Genomic DNA, 25,684 nt, shown 5'->3' on the forward strand with positions numbered 1-25,684 from the left:
ATTCTTCTTTTTTTTCCATAGAAAACTTGAAGAAAAGACACCTGAGAGTGTTCCCAAAGGTGTTCCCATTTCCCCCCACTCCTACACAAGTGCACAGGAATGCAAGTCCACTGCCAAGAAATTTGCGTAATTCTCCCCCTCCATATTTACTTGACGTTTGCACAATTTTCCTCATAGTTTTACTGCCTGTGGTAACGAATCATCTTGTGGTGACAAATTCCATAAACTAAGTGCTCTTACGTAGCCTCGTGTGGCGCAGAGCGGTAAAGCAGCAGTTTCTGCAGCCGAAACTCCCCCCACGGCCTGAGTTCGATCCCAGCAGAAGCTGGTTTCAGGCAGCTGGCTCGGGTCGACTCAGCCTTCCATCCTCCCGAGGTCGGTAAAATGAGTACCCCGTTAACTGGGGGGAAAGGGAATAACGGCCGGGGAAGGCAACGGCAAACCACCCTGCTATAAGGCCTGCCAAGAAAACATCAGCGAAAGCTGGCGTCCCTCCAAGAGTCAGCAATGACTCAGTGCTTGCACAAGAGGTTCCTTTCCTTTCCTAAGTGCTCTTACATAGGGTCAAAGAACTGCTACAGATTCAAATGAATTTGGGGTTTCTCTGAATCCCACCTGAGGGTTCCCACGGGGAGGTGGGGGTGCTTTTTTGAGCCACACTGACTCCATGGCCTTGCAGTCTGGCTTTTCACTTTTGGGGTATTCGCACTAATGAGCACCTCACAAATGCACAAATCCACATTAGTTAATGCACAGCAGTTATTGGAGACCTGTGTGTCAGCTTATACTTCTTTAGATATAAATATTTTATTAGTATATTTATTACATTTCTATACTTCCCAACAGCTTAAACTTTCTGGGCAATTCACAAAACAAAAACATATATTCAGTTGTATGTGAAAATAAGCACAAGTGAACTCAGGATACTTTTGAGCGACTCTACACAAAGTGTTTATCGTGCACTCGTGATTGCTCACGGAAGTTTGTGGGCCCTTTTCATGATGTCATCAACCTCTGATGCCTCTTGGGTTGTTTGCAAAGGGTGATCCGCCATTTTAATAGTCAATGAAAATATGTGGCTACATAACCCATGGTTTAAAAACTCACTAACCATGTGTCTCAAAAAGATTAGCAGCCTAACCGTGGTTGAGTGTGTCTTCTAAATAGGTCCATGTTGAAACCATGGTTATGTAACCACCATGGTTAGGAATGATTCACACGACATGCTAAATCATAATGGCCCCGTTTGGAAGACACCTTTAACCATGGTGGTTAAGCTAGAATGCCAGGTCATGTTCAGAAGACACCTTAAAGCAAGGCGTTAACCACCATGACTAAAGCAAAAAGTCTTATTCACTGTGGTTAAAGCCATGGTTTAAGGTGTCTTCTGAACATGACCCGGTTTTCTGGCTTAACCACCGTGATTAAAGCCATGGTTTAAAGTGTCTTCTGAATGGGGCCGGTGTTTAGCTCAAAGCACTTAAATGCTGTGGTTTAGTGCATCATCTGAACAGGGTCTATAATGAACAGGAAATGAAGCCTACTCTTGTCAGCTAAAGCCTGCTAAAATCTACTCTATTTTAGGCTACACAGGTCTCTTAGCATTTTGGGACTCTGTGAAGTCCATATTTCTTCTCACTAACAACTTCCCTACAGACACCCACATAGGATAAGGCTGAAATGAGGAAAAGAGCAAAATGCCTGAAGGACCTCACACAGAAGGTCTGGCCTAACACACCTTCTCAAGCCAAGCGCCACCTCTTGAAAAGCCTGAGGAAAGGGTAAAAACAACACAACCTTTCCCCTATATGTGAGGGAAGAAGGTAAAGGGTTTTGATAAATAGGTTCTATTGTTGAGGTACTGAACTGCAGATGCATTGGTAGATGCTTTTACACTGGGTAATATAGCAGGTAATAAATCCGAGCTGACACGTGGTTTGTGGTAACAGAACACACAAAGTAAAGTTTATTGAAATTAAACAGATCTTTGGTATTTCAATTTCGATCAAACCTGCTTATTTTTATATTTAAAACAACAATCCCAAGTCCCTTAAAATCCTATCTCTTCTCACTCCTCACACACCACACACTCTCATGAAGCACAAACCAGACTAAAACACCCAGACTAACCTCCCAAACCTCAAACTAAACCTCACAATCCTTTCAGCCAACCTATTTATACTCCTCCCTCCCCCTCTATCACCACATCACTAGCCACACCCACTCAGCATCACCACATCACTAGCCACACCCACTCAGTCAAACATTCCGCACTCACTAGATCTACAAATGCAGACATACCTAAGGGACAGAAAGGTGGGTATCGCCACAGAAACCTTTGAAGAGCTTCGCCTTGATGTGGGTGAGCTGTATGTGCCTGGGGAGTCCATGGAGTCTGCAAGCCTAGTTGCAAGGAACCAATCGGGACGCTCCCCCCTCATCATCTCTTGGGGCTGATGAATGAGTGGACAAGTCTCTTTAGAGCTTCAGTCTGTATCTATGTCTCTATTCCCAGAAAAAGGTGTCGTGGTGTAGGGTCCTCGTTCACCTGAATTCTAGGAGGAGAGTGTCCATTTTCCCAGTGTGGTTAGATCAGTCTTTTAGCTGCCAAAAGGGCTCAGTGAATCCATTTACATGGTCATGCCCACAAATGACACCTGCAGAAATTCCCTTTTCTATTAGGGCTAAGATTCGGATCACGAATCTGGAGTGGACCGACCCGATTGCCTCCCCCAAAAGCAGATCCAAATCAGGTCAGGGGAGCTGCGGATCGAGGCGAAGTGGTTCGCCTCCATCTGGAGTTCCAAATGCAGTAAGTGGGGGGGAGGGGGGGCTCACTTGGCGCGACTGCTGCAGTCTGTGCAGCAACGGCGGTGGAGCCAGGTAAGGGGGTGGGGCTTACCTGTGTTCGTCGCGGTGCAGTGCAGGCTTCAACTGGGGGCCAGGCCTCACTTGAAGCCTGGGCCAGACCATAACGGTAAGCCCCCTCCCCCCCACTTACCTGCCTCCGCCACTGCCACAGTCTGTGCGGCGACGGCGGTGGAACCAGGCAAGGGGGGAGGGGGGGCTTATTCGGCCCCCATTTTGTCCCCCCTTCTTCGCTTGCCTGCCTGCACCATCCGCTATGGAGGCAAGTAAGTAGGGAAGAGGGGGCAAAATCTTGATCCACCCCTCTGGATCTTGCTCCATGGAGCAGAGTGGGGTGGGGGGTTGGATCGACCCGAAGCAGTTCGGGCCCGATCCGAAAGTTCCAGATCGGGCCACGAAGCAGTTCGGGGGTTCCGTGCACAGCCCTATTTTCTATACAACCGTTAAAGATACAGGAGCCCTGTCCTCCTTTCCATAGGGTCACCCTAAATATAGCAAAGGTAGACCCTTATAAGTTTCCTCAAAGAGAGATTAATGGCTCTTCATGAACCCTATTGGCCTTCCGCTCACGTGACTGGAGATGAATTGCAACACGACTTGATTAGTTTCAAGAGCGCAAAACTAATTACTTTATAAACGAGCAACTACACAACTCGGAAATTCAAAAATGAAGCAACAGGAGAGTCATAGCGAGAAAGCCTGGGGGGAGAAAAATCACAAAGTTCCCATCTGGAAACAAAGTGAGAGCAGGAGGGTTGATGAAATGTGTCCCATATGTTAAGATCGCTGAAAGAAAAATAATTGTATATTTCACATTAAAACTCCCATCCTAAAAATATAATTTCTGAAAGAAATGGGGGGGAAAGGTTACTTTACCTCTATACTACAGAAGCAGAAAATAATTTTAATTTTGAAAAATATTAATTTGTTACTTGATTTTTTTTGTTTTTACAGTTAGGCACCCCAATATATACATAATAAATTAAGCTAATTCTCTCTCCTGCATGTCAGATATTTTCCCTTTCATAGAATCATAGAATAGCAGGGTTGGAAGGGGTCTATAAGGCCATCGAGTCCAGCCCCCTGCTCAATGCAAGAATCCACCCTAAAGCATCCCTGACAGATGGTTGTCCAGCTGCCTCTTGAAGGCCTCTAGTGTGGGACAGGCCACAACCTCCCTAGGTCACTGGTTCTATTGTCGTACTGCTCTAACAGCCAGGAAGTTTTTCCTGATGTCCAGCCAGAATCTGGCTTCCTGTAACTTGAGCCCATTATTCCGTGTCCTACACTCTGGGAAGATCAAGAAGAGATCCTGACCCTCCTCTGTGTGACAACCTTTTAAGTATTTGAAGAGTGCTATCATGTCTCCCCTCAGTCTTCTCTTCCCCAGGCTAAACATGCCCAGTTCTTTCAGTCTCTCCTCACAGGGCTTTGTTTCCAGACCCCTCATCATCCTCATTGCCCTCCTCTGAACACGCTCCAGCGTGAAGTCCCTTTGATCCCCTGATAATTTTGTTAGGTTGTTTAGAGCAGCTTGCTTTGGATAGAAAAGAGTAAATTTCAAAGTTAGTACCCACTTCAAGATTGAGTTATTACCCCCTCAATCTTCTCTTCTCCAGGCTAAACATGGATGATGGCCTCTGGTGGGTCTGTGGGCATCTTGAACAATATCTCATTTAGCTGCAAAATGCGTGGCTTTTGTTGGCTCAAGGGTTCCATCCGAACTGTAGAAGGGATGATAATAGATGAATCCACTTGCATATGTCAAAGAGCTGGGCCTGTTTAGCCTGGAGAAGAGAAGATTGATGGGAGACATGATAGCACTCTTCAAAGACTTGAAAGGTTGTCACACACAGGAGGGCCAGGATCTCTGCTCGATCCACCCAGAGAGCAGGACACGGAATAACGGGCTCAAGTTAAAGGAAGCCAGCTTCCGGCTGGACATCAGGAAAAATATCCTGATTGTTAGAGCAGTACGACAATGGAACCAGTTACCTAGGGAGGTTGTGGCCTCTCCCACACTAGAGGCCTTCAAGAGGCAGCTGGACAACCATCTGTCAGGGATGCTTTAGGGTGGATTCCTGCATGGAGCAGGGGGTTGGACTCGATGGCCTTAGAGGCCCCTTCCAACTCTACGATTCTAGGATTCTAAGTGCCTTTCCTTCAAGTAATGTCAGGAATCCAGCAACGTGGGGGGAGCTACTTGTTAAGGAAGTGCCTGCCCCTCCCTCTAGTACTACCACCAGGAAAGGGGAGGCTTCTCCTGCCCCTTTTCCCAGCCAGATCCGCCTGCCCTTCCTCCCTCTCTCCTGCCTGCCTTCCATCTCTCTCTCTCTCTCTGCTCTCCAACTGTTCAGTGGACACTGGTGGCTCTGTTACCGCCGGGGCTGTGAATCCTCTCCTGGTTTTGCTCAGAACCAGCTATAGCTCTAAATGAGCTCTCCAAGGTGCTGAACCCATTTTCCAAGGATAGGATTCAGAATTTTGGAGAGCTCCTTTAGAGATCTGTTTGGCTCTGACCGAAACCCAGAGCGGATTCTCACCCCCACCCCGGCGTTGGTGTCACCAGCCTCCACTGCATCTGTTCCTTTTCCTTCCCCCAAACCCAGCTCTGGCCAGGCTGATCAGGGTTAACGGGAGAGAGAGGGTCAGGAGGCCTAGAAAGGCAATGAAACACCCACTTCCTCTTCCATCAGTGGGGGGGGGGGATGGACCCTTCCCCTCCAAGTCCTCCTGCGCATGCGAAGTGCGTTTTTGGTGCAAAGGGGGCTGCCAGGGCTTGGCAGACGGGGAGATGTCAGGGCATAGCAGGCTGGAGTTCCTGAGCCAGAAGAGGGGGACCACAGAAGGCAGGAAATCAGCTGTGGACCGGTGGGAGATGAACCCACAAAGGCAAAGAGGCTTTTTTCAGTGGACCCACATCTTGTAGTCCTTTTCTCCCTCTCTGCTAAGACAAGGGGCGCTTGGCTGCACTATCTTGAGGACTGCGAACTTGGAAGCAGGGAAATTGGCTTCAGACCTGTTGATGTTGACGTAGCCTAGGAGTGGGGAAAGCAGAAGGGATCTGGCAGACTTGGCAGGGTGGAGAGAAGAGGGGGGAAACCCTGTTGTGGGTCAGGGGAGCTCAAGAAAGCATCTTCCTCCTTGGGGGGTGATTGACACTTCCACAGAGGAAAACGTGAGACCTTTGCAAGACATGGCCTCCTCCGCGCCTCGGGTTCTGCCAGGGCTTGCCTAGAGAAAGGATTTGGGAGTGGAGGAAGGGATTCCTGTGAGTCTTGCGGGAGGCTAAGGTGGAGAAAGAAGTCAAGGTGGAAGAGCAAGACGGTGCTGGGATCATGGCAGGAAAAGAACCCCGTGAGATCGGGGCTGGGAGCAGCGCGGAGCTCTGGGAAAGAAGGCTGCAGCAGGACTTGGGTGGGAGCGACACCAGCCCAGATGTGGAGCGCCAGTGCTTCAGGGGGTTCTGCTACCCGGAGGCCGAGGCCCCCCGAGAGGTTTGCAGCCGACTCCACCACCTTTGCTGTCAGTGGCTAAAGCCGGAAAGGAACACAAAAGCTCAGATGTTGGACTTTGTGGTTTTGGAGCAGTTCCTAGCCGTCCTCCCCGCGGAGATGGAGAGCTGGGTCAGAGAGTGTGGAGCAGAGACCAGTTCCCAGGCGGTGTCCCTGGCAGAAGGCTTCCTCCTGAGCCAGGCAGAGGACATGAAGAAGGAAGAGCAGGTGAGAGCAGTTCATCCTGACAGTTTCCAGGGACTCAATAGCATCCACGAATGATATAAATTATCCTCCCATCCAAGCCCTGCAACACACTCACAGGTATGTCTTTGGCAGGTGAGTACATTAGAAGAGCCCTGCTTGATCAGACAAAGGGTCCATCTAGTTCAGCACTCTGCTGAGATAGTGGCCAACCAGCTGTTGACCAGGGACCAATAAAGCAGGATACGGTGCAACAGCACCCTCCCACGTATGTTCCCCAGCCTGCAAAGTAGAAGATTGAGGAGAGACATGATAGCAGTCTTCAAATACATGAAAGGTTGTCACACAGAGGGGCCCCAGGAACTCTTTTCAATCCTCCCAGAGTGCAGGACACAGAATAAAGGGCTCAAGTTACAGGAAGCTGGATTCCGGATGGAATCAGGAAAAACTCCTGACTGTTAGAGCAGTACAACAATGGAACCAGTGACCTAGGGAGGTTATGGGCTCTCCCACACTAGAAGCATTCAAGAGGCAGCTGGAAACCATCTGTCAGGGATGCTTTAAGGTGGATTCCTGCATTGAGCAGGGGGTTGGTCTTGATGGCCTTGTAGGCCCCTTCCAACTCTGCTATTCTATGATTTTATGAAAAGGGAGTAGGTGTACAAAATTATGGATGGTGTGGACAATGCGGAGAGGGAGGCATTTTTCTCCCTCTCTCAAAATACTGGAACCCAGTGGGGTCCTCCCATGAAGCTGATTGGTGGGAGATTCAGGACAGATAAAAACATGTACTTCACACAGCGCATAGTTAAACTCTGGAATTCACTTCCACAAGATTTGGCGATGGCCACCCATTTGGATTTATTTATTTATTTATTTATTTATTTATTTATTGCACTTATATACCGCTCCGATAGCCAGAGCTCTCTGGGCAGTTTACAGAAATTCTATAATTAAGATAAAAACGAGTGTACAAAATTTAAAATTCTAAAACACAGAACATACACACATAAAGCATTAAAAACCGTTTAAAAAAAAAAACTAAACATGTGGGTGATTAAGATGTGCCGCCATACGCCTGGGCAAAGAGGAAAGTCTTAACCCGGCGCCGGAAAGATAGCAGCGTTGGCACCAGGCAAGCCTCGTCAGGGAGATCGTTCCATAGTCTGGGGGCCACCGCCGAAAAGGCCCTGTCCCTCGTTGCCACACTCCGAGCCTCTCTCGAAGTAGGCACCCAGAGGAGGACCTTAGATGTTGAACGTAGTGACCAGGTATATTCACGTCGGGAGAGGCGTTCCGTCAGGTGTTGTGGTCCCAAGCCGTGTAAGGCTTTATAGGTCAAAACCAGCACCTTGAATTGGGCTCGGAAACATACAGGCAGCCAGTGCAAGCAGACCAGAGCAGGCGTTATTTGGATGGCTTTAAAATGGGTCTGGATGAATTCCTGGAGGAGAAAGTGGCTCCTAGTCCTGATCGCTAAGTGCATCCTCCAGTATCAGAGGCAGTAAGACTGTATACACCAGTTGCTGGGGGGACATAGGTGTCCTGCTTGTGGGTCCCTGGTCAACAGGTGGTTGGCCACTGTGTGAACAGAATGCTGGACTAGATGGACGCTTGTTCTGGTCCAGCAGGGCTCTCCCCCTTACCATCTTGGGACAGCTCACAATGCCCAATGTCTTATAGCAAATCTTATAGCAGCTGTAAGAAGGGAAACAGGTAAGGGGTGAAGGTTTGCCAACTCAGGAGAGGAGGTAAGTGTTTGACGATATATATTTTTTAAAAATTGTGGGCTTCAGCTGGAATACACCCACCAATGGTTGTGGGCTCTCCTACACTAGAGGCCTTCAAGAGGCAGCTGGACAAACATCTGTCAGGGATGCTTTAGGGTGGATTCCTGCATTGAGCAGGGGGTTGGACTCGATGGCCTTGTAGGCCCCTTCCAACTCTGCTATTCTATGCTTCTCTGACAATGGAACCAGTTACCTAGGGAGGTTGTGGGCTCTCCCACACTAGAGGCCTTCAAGAGGCAGCTGGACAACCATCTGTCAGGGATGCTTTAGGGTGGATTCCTGCATTGAGCAGGGAGTTGGACTCGATGGCCTTGTAGGCCCCTTCCAACTCTACTATTCTAGGATTCTAAGTGCCTTTCCTTCAAGTAATGCCAGGAATCCAGCAATGGGCTGTCCTACACTAGAGGCCTTCAAGAGGCAGCTGGACAACCATCTGTCAGGGATGCTTTAGGGTGGATTCCTGCATGGAGCAGGGGGTTGGACTCAATGGCCTTAGAGGCGCCTTCCAACTCTACGATTCTAGGATTCTAAGTGCCTTTCCTTCAAGTAATGCCAGGAATCCAGCAATGGGCTGTCCTACACTAGAGGCCTTCAAGAGGCAGCTGGACAACCATCTTTCAGCAATGCTTTAGGGTGGATTCCTGCATTAAGCAAAGGGTTGGATTCGATGGCCTTAAAGGCCCCTTCCAACTCTACTGTTCTATGATTCTATGGTGTATATAGGCTTTCTGCCTCTAATAGTAGGTTCCGGTTCAACATCTAGTTGGCCACTGTTTGAGCAGAATGCTGGACTTGTAGAACCCTTGGTCTGATCCAGCATGGCTCTTATGTTCTTACCTGCCAAAGACATACCTGTGTGTTGCAGTGCGTGGAAGGGTGGAGAATTTTGAAGGCAACACAAGTTCAAGGAGATTGAGAAATGCTCCCCTTGGCCTTGGCCTGCCCCATTCCTTCCCTAATCTCTCTTCCTGACTGGGGCCCTCTATTCTTTCAGGTGCAGGAGACTTCAAATATGGCTACAGAGATCCCAGAACCAGAGGACTCCAGACAGAGGCTGCTGCTCAGGCGGGCAATTCAGGAAACTGATGGAGCTGCCTCCTCACTGGGTAAGGATAAGTTGGGCTGATTTTAGCATGGCCTTTTTCTGTCTAATGTGCCTGAAATCTATGGGCTGCTTTGCAGTTCTCCTTGATCCTGTGTGGGAAGGAGATATTTCTCTCTAGTCTCTAACATATTTAAAAAGGAGTTTGGTTTCAGTAGATTAAGCATTTAAACATCCAAATTAGTAGTTTGATCGATTTAAACTGGTCTTAATGCAGCCAGAATCATTGGTAATGGGGGGGGGGGGCAATCATCATCATCATCATCATCTTGGGACAGAACAATTCATACAGACGAAACAATATCCTGCAACCAACCAGACATAATAGTTATAGGCAAAAAAGGAAGAAAAACACTTACCTCATCGACACAGCAATACCGAATGAAAAAATGTTGTAGAAAAGGAAGAGGAAAAGAGAGAGAGATATACACCACTGGCTATGGAAGTTAAAGAACCATGGTAACAGGAAAAGGTCACAATTATCTCGTTAGTCACATCAGTAACTGGCATCACATCCAAAAAATTACAGAAAAACTTCAGAAATTGGGCCTACTAAAATGCATCCACACCAACATCCAGAAAGCAGACATACTTAAAACATGTTCAATTGTCAGGAAATTCCTGAATCAGTAAAAGACAGCATGACTTGGCGAAGCCCGTCATGTCTGCCTAGAAAAACCACCACGAGCGAGAAAAGAATAATAATAAGAAGAAGAAGAAGAAGAATATGTTGGTTAATGAGGCAGTAATAACAAGGAAACTAAGTTGAAAAGTGTTCATGAATGATATAATCTACTCCCACCTTTTTTGTCGTCTTCTTAGGAAACGGAATGACGTTTGGAGAGAGTGATACCACACCGGGGGCTCCATTTAGGCCTTCTTCCTTTCGGGGTGGCAGACATAATACTGCTGTACAGTCAGAGCAGGTAGGAGAAGAATCATCAGAGATTCCCTGGAAATCTCTGTGGGCCTTAAAGGAGCTGTTTCTTTCCTTCAGTCCAAACTGCAGAGTAAGAAAGCTTTGCACATAACTGGGGAATCCTTGAACCCTGCAGGAGAAGCTCACCTGTACTGTCTTTATTTACCTGCTAGAACAACATGTTTACTCCTTCTTTCAGGGTCCAGTGACCTTTGAGGAGGTGGCCGTGCATTTCTCGGAGGAGGAGTGGGCTCTGCTGGATCCCAGCCAAAGGACACTGCACAAGGAAGTCATGGAGGAGAATTATGGGAACCTGGCTTCTCTGGGTAAGGCTCTCTCTTTCCAAATGGCGGCGATCCTTTGTCTTCGTCAGTGCGCAGACTGGATATTATTGAAGACAATGTTGGTTGGTGTATGATCCTGAGATACTTCATTATTCTCCCAAAGTATTAGTCGCTATTCCAGCTGAAGCCCACAATTATTATTATTTTTTTAAATGGTCAAACACTAACCTCACCCTCTCTTGAGCTGGCAACCCTTCTTGGCTGTTGGAGGAAGACCTGGACAGAGTGAGATGTCCTAAGAGTGAGATGTCCATCTCACAGAGTGAGATGTCCTAAGATGGTAAGAAGAAGAGCCCCGCTGGATCAAACCAAGGGTCCATCTATTCCAGCATTCTGTTCACACAGTGGCCAACCAGCTGTGGCCCAGGGACCCACATGCTCCCCAGCAACTGGTGTATACAGTCTTACTGTCTTTAATACTGGAGGATGCACTTAGCCATCTGGACTAGTAGCCATTGATAGCCTTCTCCTCCAAGAATTCATCCAGACCCCTTTTAAAGCCATCCAAATGGGTGGCCATCACCAAATCTTGTGGTAGTGAATTCCAGAGTTTAACTATGTGCTGTGTGAAGAAGTCCGCCCTTTTATCTGTCCTGAATCTCCCACCAATCAGCTTCATGGGAGGACCCCACTGGGTTCCAGTATTTTGAGAGAGGGAGAAAATGCCTCCCTCTCTACATTCTCCACACCATGGATCATTTTGTACACCTCTATCATGTCTCCCCTCAGCCTCCTTTTCTCCAAGCTAAACAATCCCAGTTGATGTCACCTTCCCTCCTAGGGGAGATGCTCCAGCCCCTTCATCATTTTAGATGAGACCACATTACGCCAGTCCTTTTCCAGCTTCATTGGCTGCCAGTCCAGGTCCGGGCCTGATTCAAAGTGATGGTTTTAACATTTAAAGCCCTAAATGGCTTGGGGCCAGGCTATCTGAAGGAACGCCTCCTCCCGTATGTACCTGCCTGGACCCTAAGGTCATCCTCTGGGGTCCTTCTCCGTGAGCCCCTGCCAAAGGAAGTGAGGCAGGTGGCTACCAGGAGGAGGGCCTTCTCTGCTGTGGCACCCCGGCTGTGGAATGAGCTCCCTAAGGAGGTTCGCTTGGCACCTACATTATATGCTTTTAGACGCCAGGTGAAGACCTTTTTATTCTCCCAACATTTTAACAATCTATGAATTTTAAATAACATGGTTTTAAATTTGTAATTTTGCATTGCTGCTGTTTTTATCTGGTTGAGCTTTTATATTGTATTTTATATTATGGTTTTATACTGTTGTTTTATACTTTGAATGTTTTTAATTTTTGTGAACCGCCCAGAGAGCTCCAGCTATTGGGCGGTATAGAAATGTAATAAATAAATAAATAAATAAATAAATGCCCTTTTCTGCATTTTTCTCAGCTCTATAATATCTCTTTTTTTAGGCGTTTAACCAGATATGTAAAATTCCCTCCAAGTCAATGAAGGACAGATTTTTTTTTAAAAAAGTACTTCTTCACACAGTGCAGAGTTAAACTCTGGGATTCACTACCACTATTATTGTAATGGTGGTTTGAGATATAGGTAGATAGAGGGGTGGCCAAAATTGTGGACACTTTTTGAAATTTTCATGTTTTGCAACTTTGCATGCATTCAAATGTTTAGATCAATTGAAAGACCTGATTCACGTAATACAACCATCCTGCTTCTTTTCCTGGGTGTGTCCAATCAACTCTTTTCTTTGATGCCATAGCTCTATTCATGATGTACGTACATATACTTTTAATTTGAGAAATACTTCAAATATTCACACAATCTCCAATTGAGCTTCAGTTACAGAACAAACAGCAGAACTGACTTTCTCCAACTTGAAACATGATGTATCACTGCCATGTGATTGGTCCTCAGAACAAGGACTGTGATTGGCCAGTAGGGTTTGCCATTCCAATCCGCTTCTTCACTCAATCACACCTGTTTGTTTTTAGACTAATGTAAGCATAACCTTTTTTTGTACTGCAGGTATTTGCATTCTGTTTTTTTGTATTGAATTCAGCATTAAATTCTCTTTCAATTGATACATGAACATTTGAATTTTGTGAAACAGAACATTTTCTATAAGCATGCGAAGTTGCAAAACATGCAAATTTCAAAAAAGTGTCTACAATTTTGGTCACCACTGTAGATATTTCCTGTTATTGCTAGCAGCAGTTCATCGGGTTTCTTTCCTAATCAGTTTTGTCTTTTCATTCCTTCAGATGATGGGATGGCGAGCAGTAAAGAGAGTGAACAACAGAGATCAAAAATGGAAGAAAACCAGAAGTTTTTTTATAGAGGTGTACAACAGAAGAAAAACATATCCATTGCTTTTAAAGACAATGACTTCCCCAAAATTCCCCTACTAAAAGAATGTTGTGAAGAAAGCAACAGGAATGTACACAACCAGTTGACAGGTTTAAAATGTTCTGAGTTCGAAGAGAGTTTTAGTCAGCAGCTAAACCTTGCTAATCCTAAAAGAAATCGCACAGAAGAGAAAGCATATAAATGTTTGGAGTGTGGAAAGAAATTTAGTCGCAGCTCAGATCTCAGCTTGCATCAGAGATTCCACACAGGAGAGGATCCTTGTAAGTGTTTGGTGTGCGGAAAGAGCTTCCGTCAAAGTCAGTATCTCAAATTGCATCTAAGAATCCACACGGGGGAGAAGCCCTATACATGCTCAGAGTGTGGAAAGCAATTCAGTCGGAGGTCACACCTTAACTCCCATCACAGGATCCACAGAGGTGAGAAGCCCTATAAATGTTCTGTATGCGGTAAGAGCTTTCATCGCAACACACACCTTACCTTACATCAAAGAATCCACACCGGAGAGAAGTCCTACAAATGCTCAGAGTGCGGAAAGAGTTTAATCGATAGCAGGAGCCTAAAGTCGCACCAAATAATGCATACAGGAGAGAAGCCCTATAAATGCTCAGAGTGTGGGAAGAGTTTCATTCACAGCCAAAGCCTGGCCTTCCATCAGAAAACACACACAGGCGAGAAGCCCTTTAAATGCCCAGACTGTGGGAAAAGCTTCATCCGGAAGTCGGTCCTCAAAACACACCAACGGATTCACACAGGGGAGAAGCCTTACAAATGTTTGGAGTGTGGGAAAAGCTTCAGCCAGAACATAAGCCTTGTCGTACATCAGAGAAACCACACAGGGGAGAAGCCTTATACATGCGCAGAGTGTGGAAAGAGCTTTAGTCATGGCTCACACCTTAAATCCCATCAAAGAATCCACACAAAGGAGAAGAAGCCCTATCCATGCCCCGAGTGCGGAAAAAGCTTCAGTGACAGGAGGAGCCTAAAATCACATCAAGGTATACTCAAAGGCAAGGAAGCATATAAATGTTCTAAAGTGTGTCCTGTGATTCCAGCTCACATGGAAGTAAACACACAGGGGACAAGCCCCGTTAAATAAACAGACAGGCATTTGGTGTAACATGTTGTTTTAAGCGCTTTCCATGCTCAGCCAGACTCCGAAATTACAACTCTCAAGGGCCACACCCCTAAGAGATGTATTATTTTGGAAATACACATCTGGCATGGAACCGTATGCTGTGGTTCTTTCCAGCTTCACTACTACCTTGGAATTGGTTGGTTGTCAGTGGAAGAGCATTGGACCAAAGTCACAGATTTGTTTGTTCAACTAGGGTGACCATATGAAAAAGAGGACAGGGCTCCTGTATCTTTAACATAGAAAAGAGAATTTGAGCATGCAGTCATTGTTATGCATGCAGCCCCTGGTGAAATCCCCTCTTTATCACCACAGTTAAAGCTGCAGGAGCCCTGCCCTCTAGAGTGACCAGATACAAAAGAGGGAAGGGATCCTGCAGCTTTAACTGTGGTGATAAATTTTTGTGAACTGCCCAGAGAGCTTCAGCTATTGGGCGGTATAAAAATGTAATAAATAAATAAATAAATAAATTGTGGTGATGAAGAGGGAATTTCACCAGGGGCTGCATGCATAACAATGACACTTGGTGAAAGTCCCTTTTCAATACAACAGCTAAAGCTGCAGGAGCCCTGACCTCTTTTGTATCTGGTTGCTCTAATATAGCTCCTGCAGCTTTAACTGTTGTGATGAAGAGGGAATTTCACCAGGGGCTGCATGCATAACAATGACACCTGCTGAAATGCCCTTTTCAATACAACTGTTAAGGATACAGGAGCCCTGTCCTCTTTTCCATATGGTCACCCTACCAAACATTACGAAGACACTTCTTATGATCCAACACATCTTTAATAGAAAGAAAGGCATCCACATTGCAATGGAGAGAAGACATTACCTCTGCCAAGGAATATTCTTCTCTGAGGATTTCTGGGTGTGTCCGCTATTTTTATTAAGTCAGTTTGACAAAGGAAGTAGAGCATGCGCAGAAAGCTGTTTACTAAAACCGGAAGTTTCTAGCTGACCCCAACTTTTCTTGCAGCAGCCCTGTTACCAAGGCAACGAGGGGAAAGAGGAAATTCAGCCTCACCACAGACCCTTTCACAGAAGCGAGATCGAGGGTCTATGAAATGCAGACCATTTCCTAAAAGCTGCTGCTTAGTGCTCAATGTCTGACCTTTCTATCTGGCTTGGTCAAATCGCTCAAACATGGCGTCACTTATGTCAAGATATGCTGTGACAAGGGGGGAAAAGCTATGCTATAACCCTGTGCCGGCTTAGTCAGAAGTAAGCCGTCTGAACGTAGAAGGGCCGTTTCTCTATTCATTTACATGCATGTACCCAGCTAATGATGTATTTGTGTGTGTATCAGAACTGTCATGTAAGTTGGAAATGTTGTCTCTTATCGCTAAGAAGGCTTTATTGTAGTCCAGAGGCTCTAGGCCGCCACTGTTTTATACTCAGATACATGGTTGAAGTTAATTCCTGTGACACTGGCTCAGTTCAGACAACATGTTAGTCAATGCAGTGTAAAAACTCCACTCAACGGTTGAGTTTTTAAGAGTTACGCCCCACACAACATGTTCTAACTCCATCGTTGTGTGACTGTGGGCTACTATGGAGTTGAGTAAAATCCATTGTGACATTTGATTGACAGTTCCTCCCCCCTCTCTCCTCCCCCCACCTCCGGTCCTCCCGATGGTATCCCATCAGCCATTGCTGCAAAAAAGAAAATCCCAGTGGCTCTCCTAGAGTGGCACTCGCTCCTTTCGCCACTCTTGCCAGGGAACTCTGTAGCCAGTGGGAAAAGTCAACGCAACGCAACGGAGAATTCCACAGAGCCTGCCACACAACATGCAACACAGCGGTTGTGCAGGAACTCTCCTCTGCTCAGCGTGGATATTCAGTGTGCTGTGTTTCCCCCCCCCCAAAAAAAAACCACTGTAGGGTGGAGTTTTCCCTCTAGACAACACATTTCTCCACAGTGGTGTGGTGTCTTTCAATGTATTTTTTCCATATTTCAAAATCCAAATAAAGTTCTAAATGTTATTGTCAGATACTGTAAAAAAAAAAAGGCAGAAAAGGGTAAGTAAAATGATCAAGGGACTGGACATCTCCCAGATGAGGAAAGGTTACAACAGCTGGGATTGTTCAGCTTGGAAAAAAGGAAGCTAAGGGGAGACATGATAGAGGTGTAGGAAATTATGCAGAGTGTTGAGAATGTGGATAGGGAGACATTTTTCTCCCTCTCCCATAATACTAAATCCCGGAGTCATCCCATGAAGCTGAGTGGTGGGAGATGCTTCACACAGCGCAGAGTTAAAAGGCTTGGGACCACAAATTTAGCCTGTCTGTTTCCTCTTCTTCTCCCAAACCCACTTGGAATTCAACAGAACCTGCAGCCAGGCTGGGACACTCAGAAGCCGGAGGGAGGGGTGGCTTTGACAGGTCCACCCCCTCCTCTTTCCTCCACACCCTTCTCTAGGACTTCAGGTGCAGCCTTTTTCACTTTTTTTTTTTTACTGACGCTCAGAAGTTCAAATGTGCTGCATTTTCCTGGGGGCGAGGAAAACTCAAAAGAAAGCAGGCATGAAAAGCCCTATTGTGATGGAACGCCTCTCCCGACATGAACCTACCCGTACACTGCGCTCAACATCTAAGGTCCTCCTCTGAGTGTCTACTCCGAGGGAAGCTCAGAGGATGGCAACAAGGGAGAGGGCCTTCTCAGTGATGGCCCCCCAACTGTGGAATGATCTTCCCGATGAGGCTCGCCTGGCGCCAACGTTGTTATCTTTTCGGCGCCAGGTCAAAACTTTTCTCTTCTCCCAGGCATTTTAACAGCATTGAACAACATTAAGTTTGTTTTTAATGGATCCCAGAATTGTTGTTTTTAAATGGATACTGTTGTTTTTATACTGTTTTTATGTTTTTAAAATTTTTGTATACTTTTAATGTTTACTATTTTTAATTGTTGTAAACCACCCAGAGAGCTTCGGCTGTGGGGCGGTATATAAATGTAAATAAATAAATAAATAAATAAATTATGGAACTCACTGCCACAAGATGTAGTGATGATGGCCACCAATCTGGATGGCTTCAAAAGGGGGGTTGGATAAATTCCTGTAGGAGGCGAAGACTATCAACGGCTACTAGCCCTGATGGTTATGTGCTGCCTCCAGTATCCGGGCATTAAGCCTATGTGCACCAGTTGCTGGGGAACATGGGCGGGAGGGTGCTGTTGCACCATGTCCTGCTTTGTTGGTCCCTGGTCAACAGCTGGTTGGCCACTATGTGAAGAGAGCACTGGACTCTAGAGTATTGTGTCCAGTTCTGGGCTCCATAATTCAAGAAGGACGCAGACAAGCTGGAGCGTGTTCAGAGGAGGGCAACCAGGATGATCAGGGGTCTGGAAACAAAGCCCTATGAAGAGAGACTGAAAGAACTGGGCATGTTTAGCCTGGAGGAGAGGAGATTGAGGGGAGACATGATAGCATTCTTCAAATACTTAAAACTTTGTCACACAGAGGAGGGCCAAGATCTCTTCTCGATCCTCCCAGAGTGCAGGACACGGAATAACAGGCTCAAGTTACGGGAAGCCAGATTCCGGCTGGACACCAGGAAAAACTTCTTGACTGTTAGAGCAGTACAACAATGGAACCAATGACCTAGGGTGGTTGTGGGCTCTCCCACACTAGAGGCCTTCAAGAAGCAGCTGGACAACCATCTGTCAGGGATGCTTTAGGGTGGATTCCTGCATTGAGCAGGGGGTTGGACTCGATGGCCTTGTAGGCCCCTTCCAACTCTGCTATTCTATGATCTATGACTAAATGGACCCTTGGTCAGATCCAGCTGGTCTCTTACGTTCTTATGTCTTCGCAACAACCTCCAATCCTCATAAAGCCCCCCCCCCTCCATAACAATCCCTTTCCCCTCCCCTTTTTTCCAGCCAGTGTGGTGTAGTGGTTAGAGTGTTGGACTGGGAGTCTGGAGATCCGGCTTCTAGTCCCCACTCGGCCATGTTAACCCACTGGGTGACTTTGGGCCAGTCACAGACTCTCAGCCCAACCTACCTCACAGGGTTGCTGTTGTGAGGATAAAACGGAGAGGAGGAGGATTATGTAGGCCGCCCTCCATTCCTTGGAGTAAAAATGGCGGGATATAAATGTAGTAATAATAATAATAATAATAATAATAATAATAATAATAATAATAATATAAAGACCTGTCTGCCTTTTCTCTCTCTCTTCTGTCTGCATTCTCTCCCTCCCTCTCTTCTGCCTGGACTATAGAATTTAGCCTGTCTGTTTCCTCTTCTTCTCCCAAACCCACTTGGAATTCAACAGAACCTGCAGCCAGGCTGGGACACTCGGAAGCCGGAGGGAGGGGTGGCTTTGACAGGTCCACCCCCTCCTCTTTCCTCCACACCCTTCTCTAGGACTTCAGGTGCAGCCTTTTTCACTTTTTTTTTTTACTGAAGCTCAGAAGTTCAAATGCGCTGCATTTTCCTGGGGGCGAGGAAAACTCAAAAGAAAACAGGCATGAAAAGCCCTAGCAGGTATGTTTGTAGCTGTCCAGTGCTGAAATTACGGGGGTGGGTCATAGAATCATAGAATAGTAGAGTTGGAAGGGGCCTACAAGGCCATCAAGTCCAACCCCCTGCTCAATGCAGGAATCCACCCTAAAGCATCCCTGACAGAGGGTTGTTCAGCTGCCTCTTGAAGGCCTCTAGTGTGGGAGAGCCCACGACCTCCCTAGGTAGCTGATTCCACCTTCGCACTGCTCTAACAGTCAGGGGGGGAGGTTTGGATGTCCTCAATGCAATCCCTGGCTCCTCCCTATTCAAATCATGCAGCACAGTGTAAAAGAAGAAGGGACATGGCTGGGGAGGCTGGTGACTCCGATGTTAGTAGGGCTGTGAATCCTCGCTGGGTTTCAGTCAGAACTCCAAAGGAGCTCTCCAAGGTCCCAAACCATATGCCCCAAATAGGGTTCAGCACCTTGGATGTTTCTTTAGCCGTCTGACTGAAACCCAGAGCGGATTCGTTGCCCCATTGTTTTCAGAGCCACCAGCCTCCACTGGGATGGGTTGTGGGGGTGGGGGGGTCGGGTCTGCTTTGCATCCTGGGAAAATCCGAGTTGGGGTTAACGGGAGAGAGAGTCAGGATGCCTAGAAAGGCGCTGGGCCACCCACTTCCTCTTCCATCCATCCCATCAGCAGCCCCCTCCAAGGGAGCTAGAGGATGCCGAGTGCCTTTAGGTAGAAGAGGGAGGGGGGGTGAGTGGGATAGAAGAGCTGGTAGGCAGAGAAGCGCAGACAATGCGTGGAGGCAGCAAACGGCAGGGACACCACTGCGGATCAATGGGAGGGGGTGCTTGAGATCCTGACCCCACCCCATCCCACAACAGGTTGGGACTGTCTTTGCTCACCCATGTTTATTGGGCTTCCTCTGCTAGGCCAGGAGCTTTTGTCAGTTCCTTCCCTGGGTCAGAACTCTGGAAACAATGAAACAGGATTCGGACCGGTTGACGTTTGCAGGCTAGGACTGGAAAACTGGGAGGCAGGACTTTGGGGTCAGGGGAGAGGGAGGGCAGACAGACACAACTGGTGTGGGTGGGTGAGGGAGGAGGGTGAAGCATCTTCCTGCTTGGGGTGTTTAGTACCTGCACCCAGGGCCGGGAGACCTTTGCAAGACGGGGTGGGGGTCTCCCATTCAGCCGGCCCATCCCTCAAGAAAGACATTGGCCGCAGAGAGCAGAGGTCCTGTGAGTGCTGTTGGAGGCGAAGATGGAGCAGGATGTCAGGATGGAAGAGCAAGACCCCCGTGACACTGGAAGCAGCATGGAGCACTGGGAAACAAGACCACGAAAGGCTCTGGTTGAGGACCGCTCCAGTTCACAAGAACCCCACCACAGCTTCAGGACATTTTGTTACCAGGAGGCCGAGGGCCCCCGGGAGGTTTGCAGCCGACTCCACCGCCTTTGCCGTCAGTGGCTGAAGCCAGAAAGGAACACGAAAGCTCAGATGTTGGACCTGGTGGTTCTGGAGCAGTTCCTGGCTGTCCTGCCCCCGGAGATGGAGAGCTGGGTCAGAGAGTGTGGAGCGGAGACCAGTTCCCAGGCGGTGGCCGTGGCAGAAGGCTTCCTCTTGAGCCAAGCAGAAAAGAAGAAGCAGGAAGAGGAGCAGGTGAGAACATTTGGTCCTAGGGTGACCCTATGGAAAGGAGGACAGGGCTCCTATATCTTTAACAGTTGTATAGAGAAGGGAATTTCAGCAGGTGCTGTTTGCATGCATAAAGCACCTGGTGAAATCCCCTCTTCATCAAGACAGTTAAAGCTGCAGGAGCCCTGCCCTCTTTTGTATCTGGTCACTCTACTGTAGCTCCTCCAGCTTTAACTGTTGTGATGAAGAGGGCATTTCGCCAGGTGCTGCATGCTTACAAAGGACACCTGCGGAAATTCCCTTTTCTATACAACTGTTAAAGATACAGAAGCCCAGTCCCTACATCTTATTGAACTGCCCAGAGAGCTTCGGCTATGGGGAGGTATATAAATGAAATCAATAAATAAACCCATTTTGTTCTGTATATTGATTTTGGTTTAAGACACGACCTTTATTACTAATTGTTATAGAATCATAGAATAGTTGAGTTGGAAGGGGCCTCTAAGGCCATCGAGTCCAACCCCCTGCTCAATGCAGGAATCCACCCTAAAGCATCCCTGACAGATGGCTGTCCAGCTGCCTCTTGAATGCCCCTAGTGTGGGAGAGCCCACAACCTCCCTAAGTCACTGGTTCGATTGTTGTACTGCTCTAACAGTCAGGAAGTTTTTCCTGATGTCCAGCTGGAATCTGGCTTCCTGTAACTTCAGCCCGTTATTCCGTGTCCTGATGTCCTTCTATGCAATTATTTAATGCAGCGGTGTCAAACCCAAAAATAACTGTAATGATAGCTAACCTCCGATAGGAGAAGGCACCTTAAGAAGAAGAAACTGCCCAGAGAGCTTTGGTTTTCAGACAGTAAAGAAACATTAATAATAATATTTTTTTTAACAGTTCATACAATGGAAATGATGATAATTCTGTATACACTAGGGCTGTGCACAGACCCCCCCGATCTGCTTCGGGGCGATCCGCCTTCCCCCCGCTCCGCAGAGCAAGATCCGGCTCCACCGCTGTTGCCGCATGGACGGCGACGGTGGCGGCGCCAGGTAAGCCAACCCACCCCCACCCCCTTACCTGCATCTGTCATCGCAGGTGTCAATCGAGGCCCCGGCTTGAAGCCAGAAGAGGCCCCGGCCTTCACTTCTGGCTTCAACCGCAGCCTCAATTGAAGCCCACGATGGACGCAGGTAAGCCTCCCTCCTCCCTGCCCCCTTACCTGGCTCCGCCACCGCTGTCGCCACAGGGACTGCGGTGGCAGCGGCAGAGCCAGATGAGTCCCCCTCCCCTCCCCTTACCTGCGTCCAGAGCTCCGGATTGAGGTGATCCTCTTCGCCTCAATCCGCAGCCCCCCCCCCCGACTCGCTTCTCCTCCGCCTTTTCTGGAGGCGAATCAGGCCGCCTCGCTGTTGCTTCTCTGACCCGAAAAGAAGCAGAGCACAGCCCTAGTATACAAAATCTATGGGGTTTTTTCCCCATTCTCACGATGTATTTTCTGTTTTGTTTGTTGATATTGTTTGCTTAAGATGCCTTTTTTATCATGTGCTGCTTTTAAATGTTTTAATTAGTTATATGTATTTTATGGTGTTTGTATTTGTGTTGTACCCCGCCTCGATCCAGAGGGAGAGGCGGGTAACAAATAAATAAATATATTATTATTATTATTATTATTATTATTATTATTATTGTTATTATTATTATTATCATCATCATCATCATTATTACTATTATTACTATTATTATAATATTCACAATAAATAATTAATAATAATAATTTTCAGAATCTCTCTTCCATTTTCCTTACTGGGGCCCTCTTTCCCGCTTTAGGTACAGAAGCCTTCAAATGTGGCCATTGAGATCTCCCAGCCACAAGAAGCTGCGTCGTACACCAGACACAGGACATTGTTCAAGTGGATCGTTGAAGAGGCTGATGGCAGTGCTGCCTCACTGGGTAAGAATATTTGGGCCATATTTCAACAAGGTCTCTATTTCTCCCAAATGGGGCTGAAATGTTCAGAGGAGGGCAACCAGGATGATCAGGGGTCTGGAAACAAAGCCCTGTGAAGAGAGACTGAAAGAACTGGGCATGTTTAGCCTGGAGAAGAGAAGGTTGAGGGGGGACATGATTAGGGTGACCATATGAAAAGGAGGACAGGGCTGCTGTATCTTTAACAGTAATGTAGAAAAGGGAATTGCAGCAGATGTCAATTGAAGTGGGTGAAATTCCCTCTTCATCACAACAGTTAAAGCTACACTAGCTATAGTAGAGTGGCCAGATGCAGAAGAGGGCAGGGCTTCTGCAGCTTTAACTGTGCTGATGAAGAGGGAATTTCACTCTCTTCAATTGACACCTGCTGAAATTCCCTTTTCTACATTACAGTTAAAGATACAACAGCCCTGTCCTCCTTTTCATATGGTCACCCTAGACATGATAGCACTCTTCAAATACTTCAAAGGTTGTCCCACAGAAGAGGGCCAGGATCTCTTCTCGATCCTCCCAGAGTGCAGGACACGGAATAACGGGCTCAAGTTACAGGAAGTCAGATTCCAGCTGGACATCAGGAAAAAATTCCTGAGTGTTAGAGCAGTACGGCAATGGAATCAGTGACCTAGGGAGGTGGTGGGCTCTCCCACACTAGAGGCCTTCAAGAGGCAGCTGGACAACCATCTGTCAGGGATGCTTTAGGGTGGATTCCTGCATTGAGCAGGAGGTTGGACTCAATGGCCTTGTAGGCCCCTTCCAATGCTGCTATTCTATGATTCTATGATTCTATGAAATCAACAGACTGCTTTGAGGTTTCCCACGGGCCTGTTATGGGAAAGAGACCCTTCCTCTCCCTCCACTCCGATATATCTGAAAAGGCGTCTTCTTTCAATCGACTCGCACTGTAAGCGTCCAAAGCTGTACTTTGAAATATGCCAAAAGGCAACATGCCAAAAGATTTTGTTTATTTATTTATTTTATTAAATTTATAGGCCACCCCATAGCCAAAGCTCTCTGGGCGGTTTACAAAAGTTAAAAACAGTGAACATTAAAAAGTATACAAAATTTAAAACCATCAAAAATATAAAAACAACAGTATAAAACAACAGTATCCATTTAAAACAACAACAGTTCTGGGGTCCATTAAAAAAACAAACAAACTTAGCATATGTTGTTAAATGCTGCTAAATACCTGGGAGAAGAGAAAAGTCTTGACCTGGCACTGAAAAGATAACAATGTTGGCGTCAGGCGAGCCTCATTGGGGAGATCATTCCATAATTGGGGGGCCACCACTGAAAAGGCCCTCTCTCTTTTTGCCATCCTCCAAGCTTTCCTCGGAGTAGGCACTCAGAGGAAGACCTCAGATGTTGAGCGCAGTGTACGGGTAGGTTCATGTCGGGAGAGGCGTTCCATTAGGTATTGTGGTCCCAAGCCATGTAGGGCTTTATAGGTTAAAACCAGCACCTTGAATTGGGCTCGGAAACGTATAGGCAGCCAATGCAATCAGGCCAGAATCTGTGTTATATCACTCCGTATCCGAAACAAATTCCAGAGCGGTGAACATAAGAAGTAAAACAGTAAAATATACAAAGATTTGAACACCATTAAAATTACACTTTTAAAACAACAACACAGAATGCCAATAAAAAAATGGCTGTCAGTTAAGGAAGGCTTCCGGAATATAGCTGTTTTCAGGAGGTGCCGGAAACACTAGTGTTGGCACTTGCTTGACCTCCAGGGGCAGGGAGTTCCAAAGGAAGGGGGCCACCACACTGAAGGCTCTTCTCCTGGTGGACTCCACTTGGGCCATAGGTCTATGCGGAACCAGCAGGATCATGCCCTCTGAGGAACTCGGTGACCAGGCAGGTTGGTAAGGGATTGATACAAGCTATTTGTAATCTGCCCAGAGAACTTTAGTTACTGGGTGGATCGAAAATAAAAGGAACTAAATTGCAAAATATCTTCTCACCTTCCTTGCTTTCCTCACAGAAAATGGAACAATGCTCAGAGAAAGTGAACCAACACCGGGGGTTTCTTCTAGGCCTCGTTCTCTTTGGGCTGTCAGACATGCGGCACCTGTGTGGCCAGGTCAGGTAGGGGAAGGATCATCAGGGATCCCCTGGAAATCTCCCTGGGCCATGAAGGATCTGCCTTTTTGCTTCAGTCAAACTTGCAAGGTAAGAAAACATCGCACATTACTGAGGGAAGTTCTGGACCCTACAGGACAACCTCCAACCGTCTCCTTTTAGATTGGTACGTTATCTGCTAGGACAACATGTTTACTTCTCCTTTCAGGGTCCGGTGACCTTTGAGGAGGTGGCCGTGCATTTCTCGGAGGAGGAGTGGGCTCTACTGAATCCAGGCCAAAGGACTCTTCACATGGAAGTCATGGAGGAGAACCGTGGGATCCTGGCCTCTCTGGGTAAGGATCCCTCTTTTCCTTGGGGGAGATGAATCATAAGCAAGAATCGCTGCCTCCATCAATGCCCTTCGTGGATGTCATTGAGGACAACAGTGGATAGTCCATCTTGCAGTGATACCTTTCCTAGAGTTTGAAGACCTAAAGACGGTAGTGCACGCGCTGGTAACCTTGAAGTTCAACTTCTGCAATGTGCTCTACATAGGGCTACCTTTGTGCCTAGCCTGGAAATTTCAACTAGTTCAAAATATAGCCAGGTTGGTCACCGGTACACCTAGGAGCGATCATATTACACCAACCTTAAAATCACTTCACTGGCTGCCAATTTGTTTCCGGGCAAAACACAAAGTGTTGGTCATAGAATCATAGAATCATGGAATAGCAGAGTTGGAAGGGGCCTACAAGGCCATCGAGTCCAACCCCCTGCTCAATGCAGGAATCCACCCTAAAGCATCCCTGACAAGTGGTTGTCCAGCTGCCTCTTGAAGGCCTCTAGTGTGGGAGAGCCTTTAAAGCCCTACATGATTTGGGTTCAGGTTACCTGCAGGATCGCCCTCCCCCATACAATCTACCCCACCCACTCAGGTCCTCTGGAGAGAACTTGCATCAGTCAGCCAAAACTAGGCTGACAACTGTTCCCCGGGGGTTCTTTTCATCTGTCACTCCTAGACTGTGGAATGTTCGGCCGGAGATTTGTCAACTTAACTCTCTCTCTTTCTCTCTCTCTCTCTCTCTCTCTCTGAGTTTAAGACAGCTATAAAGACTAGTCTCTTCCAGCAGGCCTACCCAGATGAATTTTAAATCAAGAATTTTAAGATGTCTTGATTGTTATTTTGATATTGAATTGGTTTTATAGGCTTTTAAAATTAATTTTATGTATTTGATTTATATTGTATTGTTGTAGTCGTGTTGTTCCCCACCTTGATCCAAAGAGAGATGTTGGTAATAAATATATTATTATTATTATTATTATTATTATTATTATTATTATTATTATTA

The 25,684-nt window shown here is 46.9% G+C and overlaps 1 protein-coding gene across 1 annotated transcript in view; it reads left to right on the forward strand.

The window, feature by feature from the left end:
* The first annotated feature begins 6,206 nt into the window (after window positions 1–6,206).
* Window positions 6,207–25,684, forward strand: part of LOC134396987 (zinc finger protein 91-like) — a 46,141-nt gene continuing 26,663 nt past the window's right edge. The window contains exons 1-3 of the mRNA XM_063123601.1: window positions 6,207–6,494; window positions 9,351–9,462; window positions 12,952–14,022. Of these exons, the coding sequence (XP_062979671.1) occupies window positions 6,207–6,494; window positions 9,351–9,462; window positions 12,952–14,022 (1,471 nt within the window). The remainder of the gene's footprint in view (window positions 6,495–9,350; window positions 9,463–12,951; window positions 14,023–25,684) is intronic.

The sequence above is a fragment of the Elgaria multicarinata genome, chromosome 3, assembly GCF_023053635.1.
Source record: "Elgaria multicarinata webbii isolate HBS135686 ecotype San Diego chromosome 3, rElgMul1.1.pri, whole genome shotgun sequence".
Classification (NCBI taxonomy): Eukaryota; Metazoa; Chordata; class Lepidosauria; order Squamata; family Anguidae; genus Elgaria; species Elgaria multicarinata.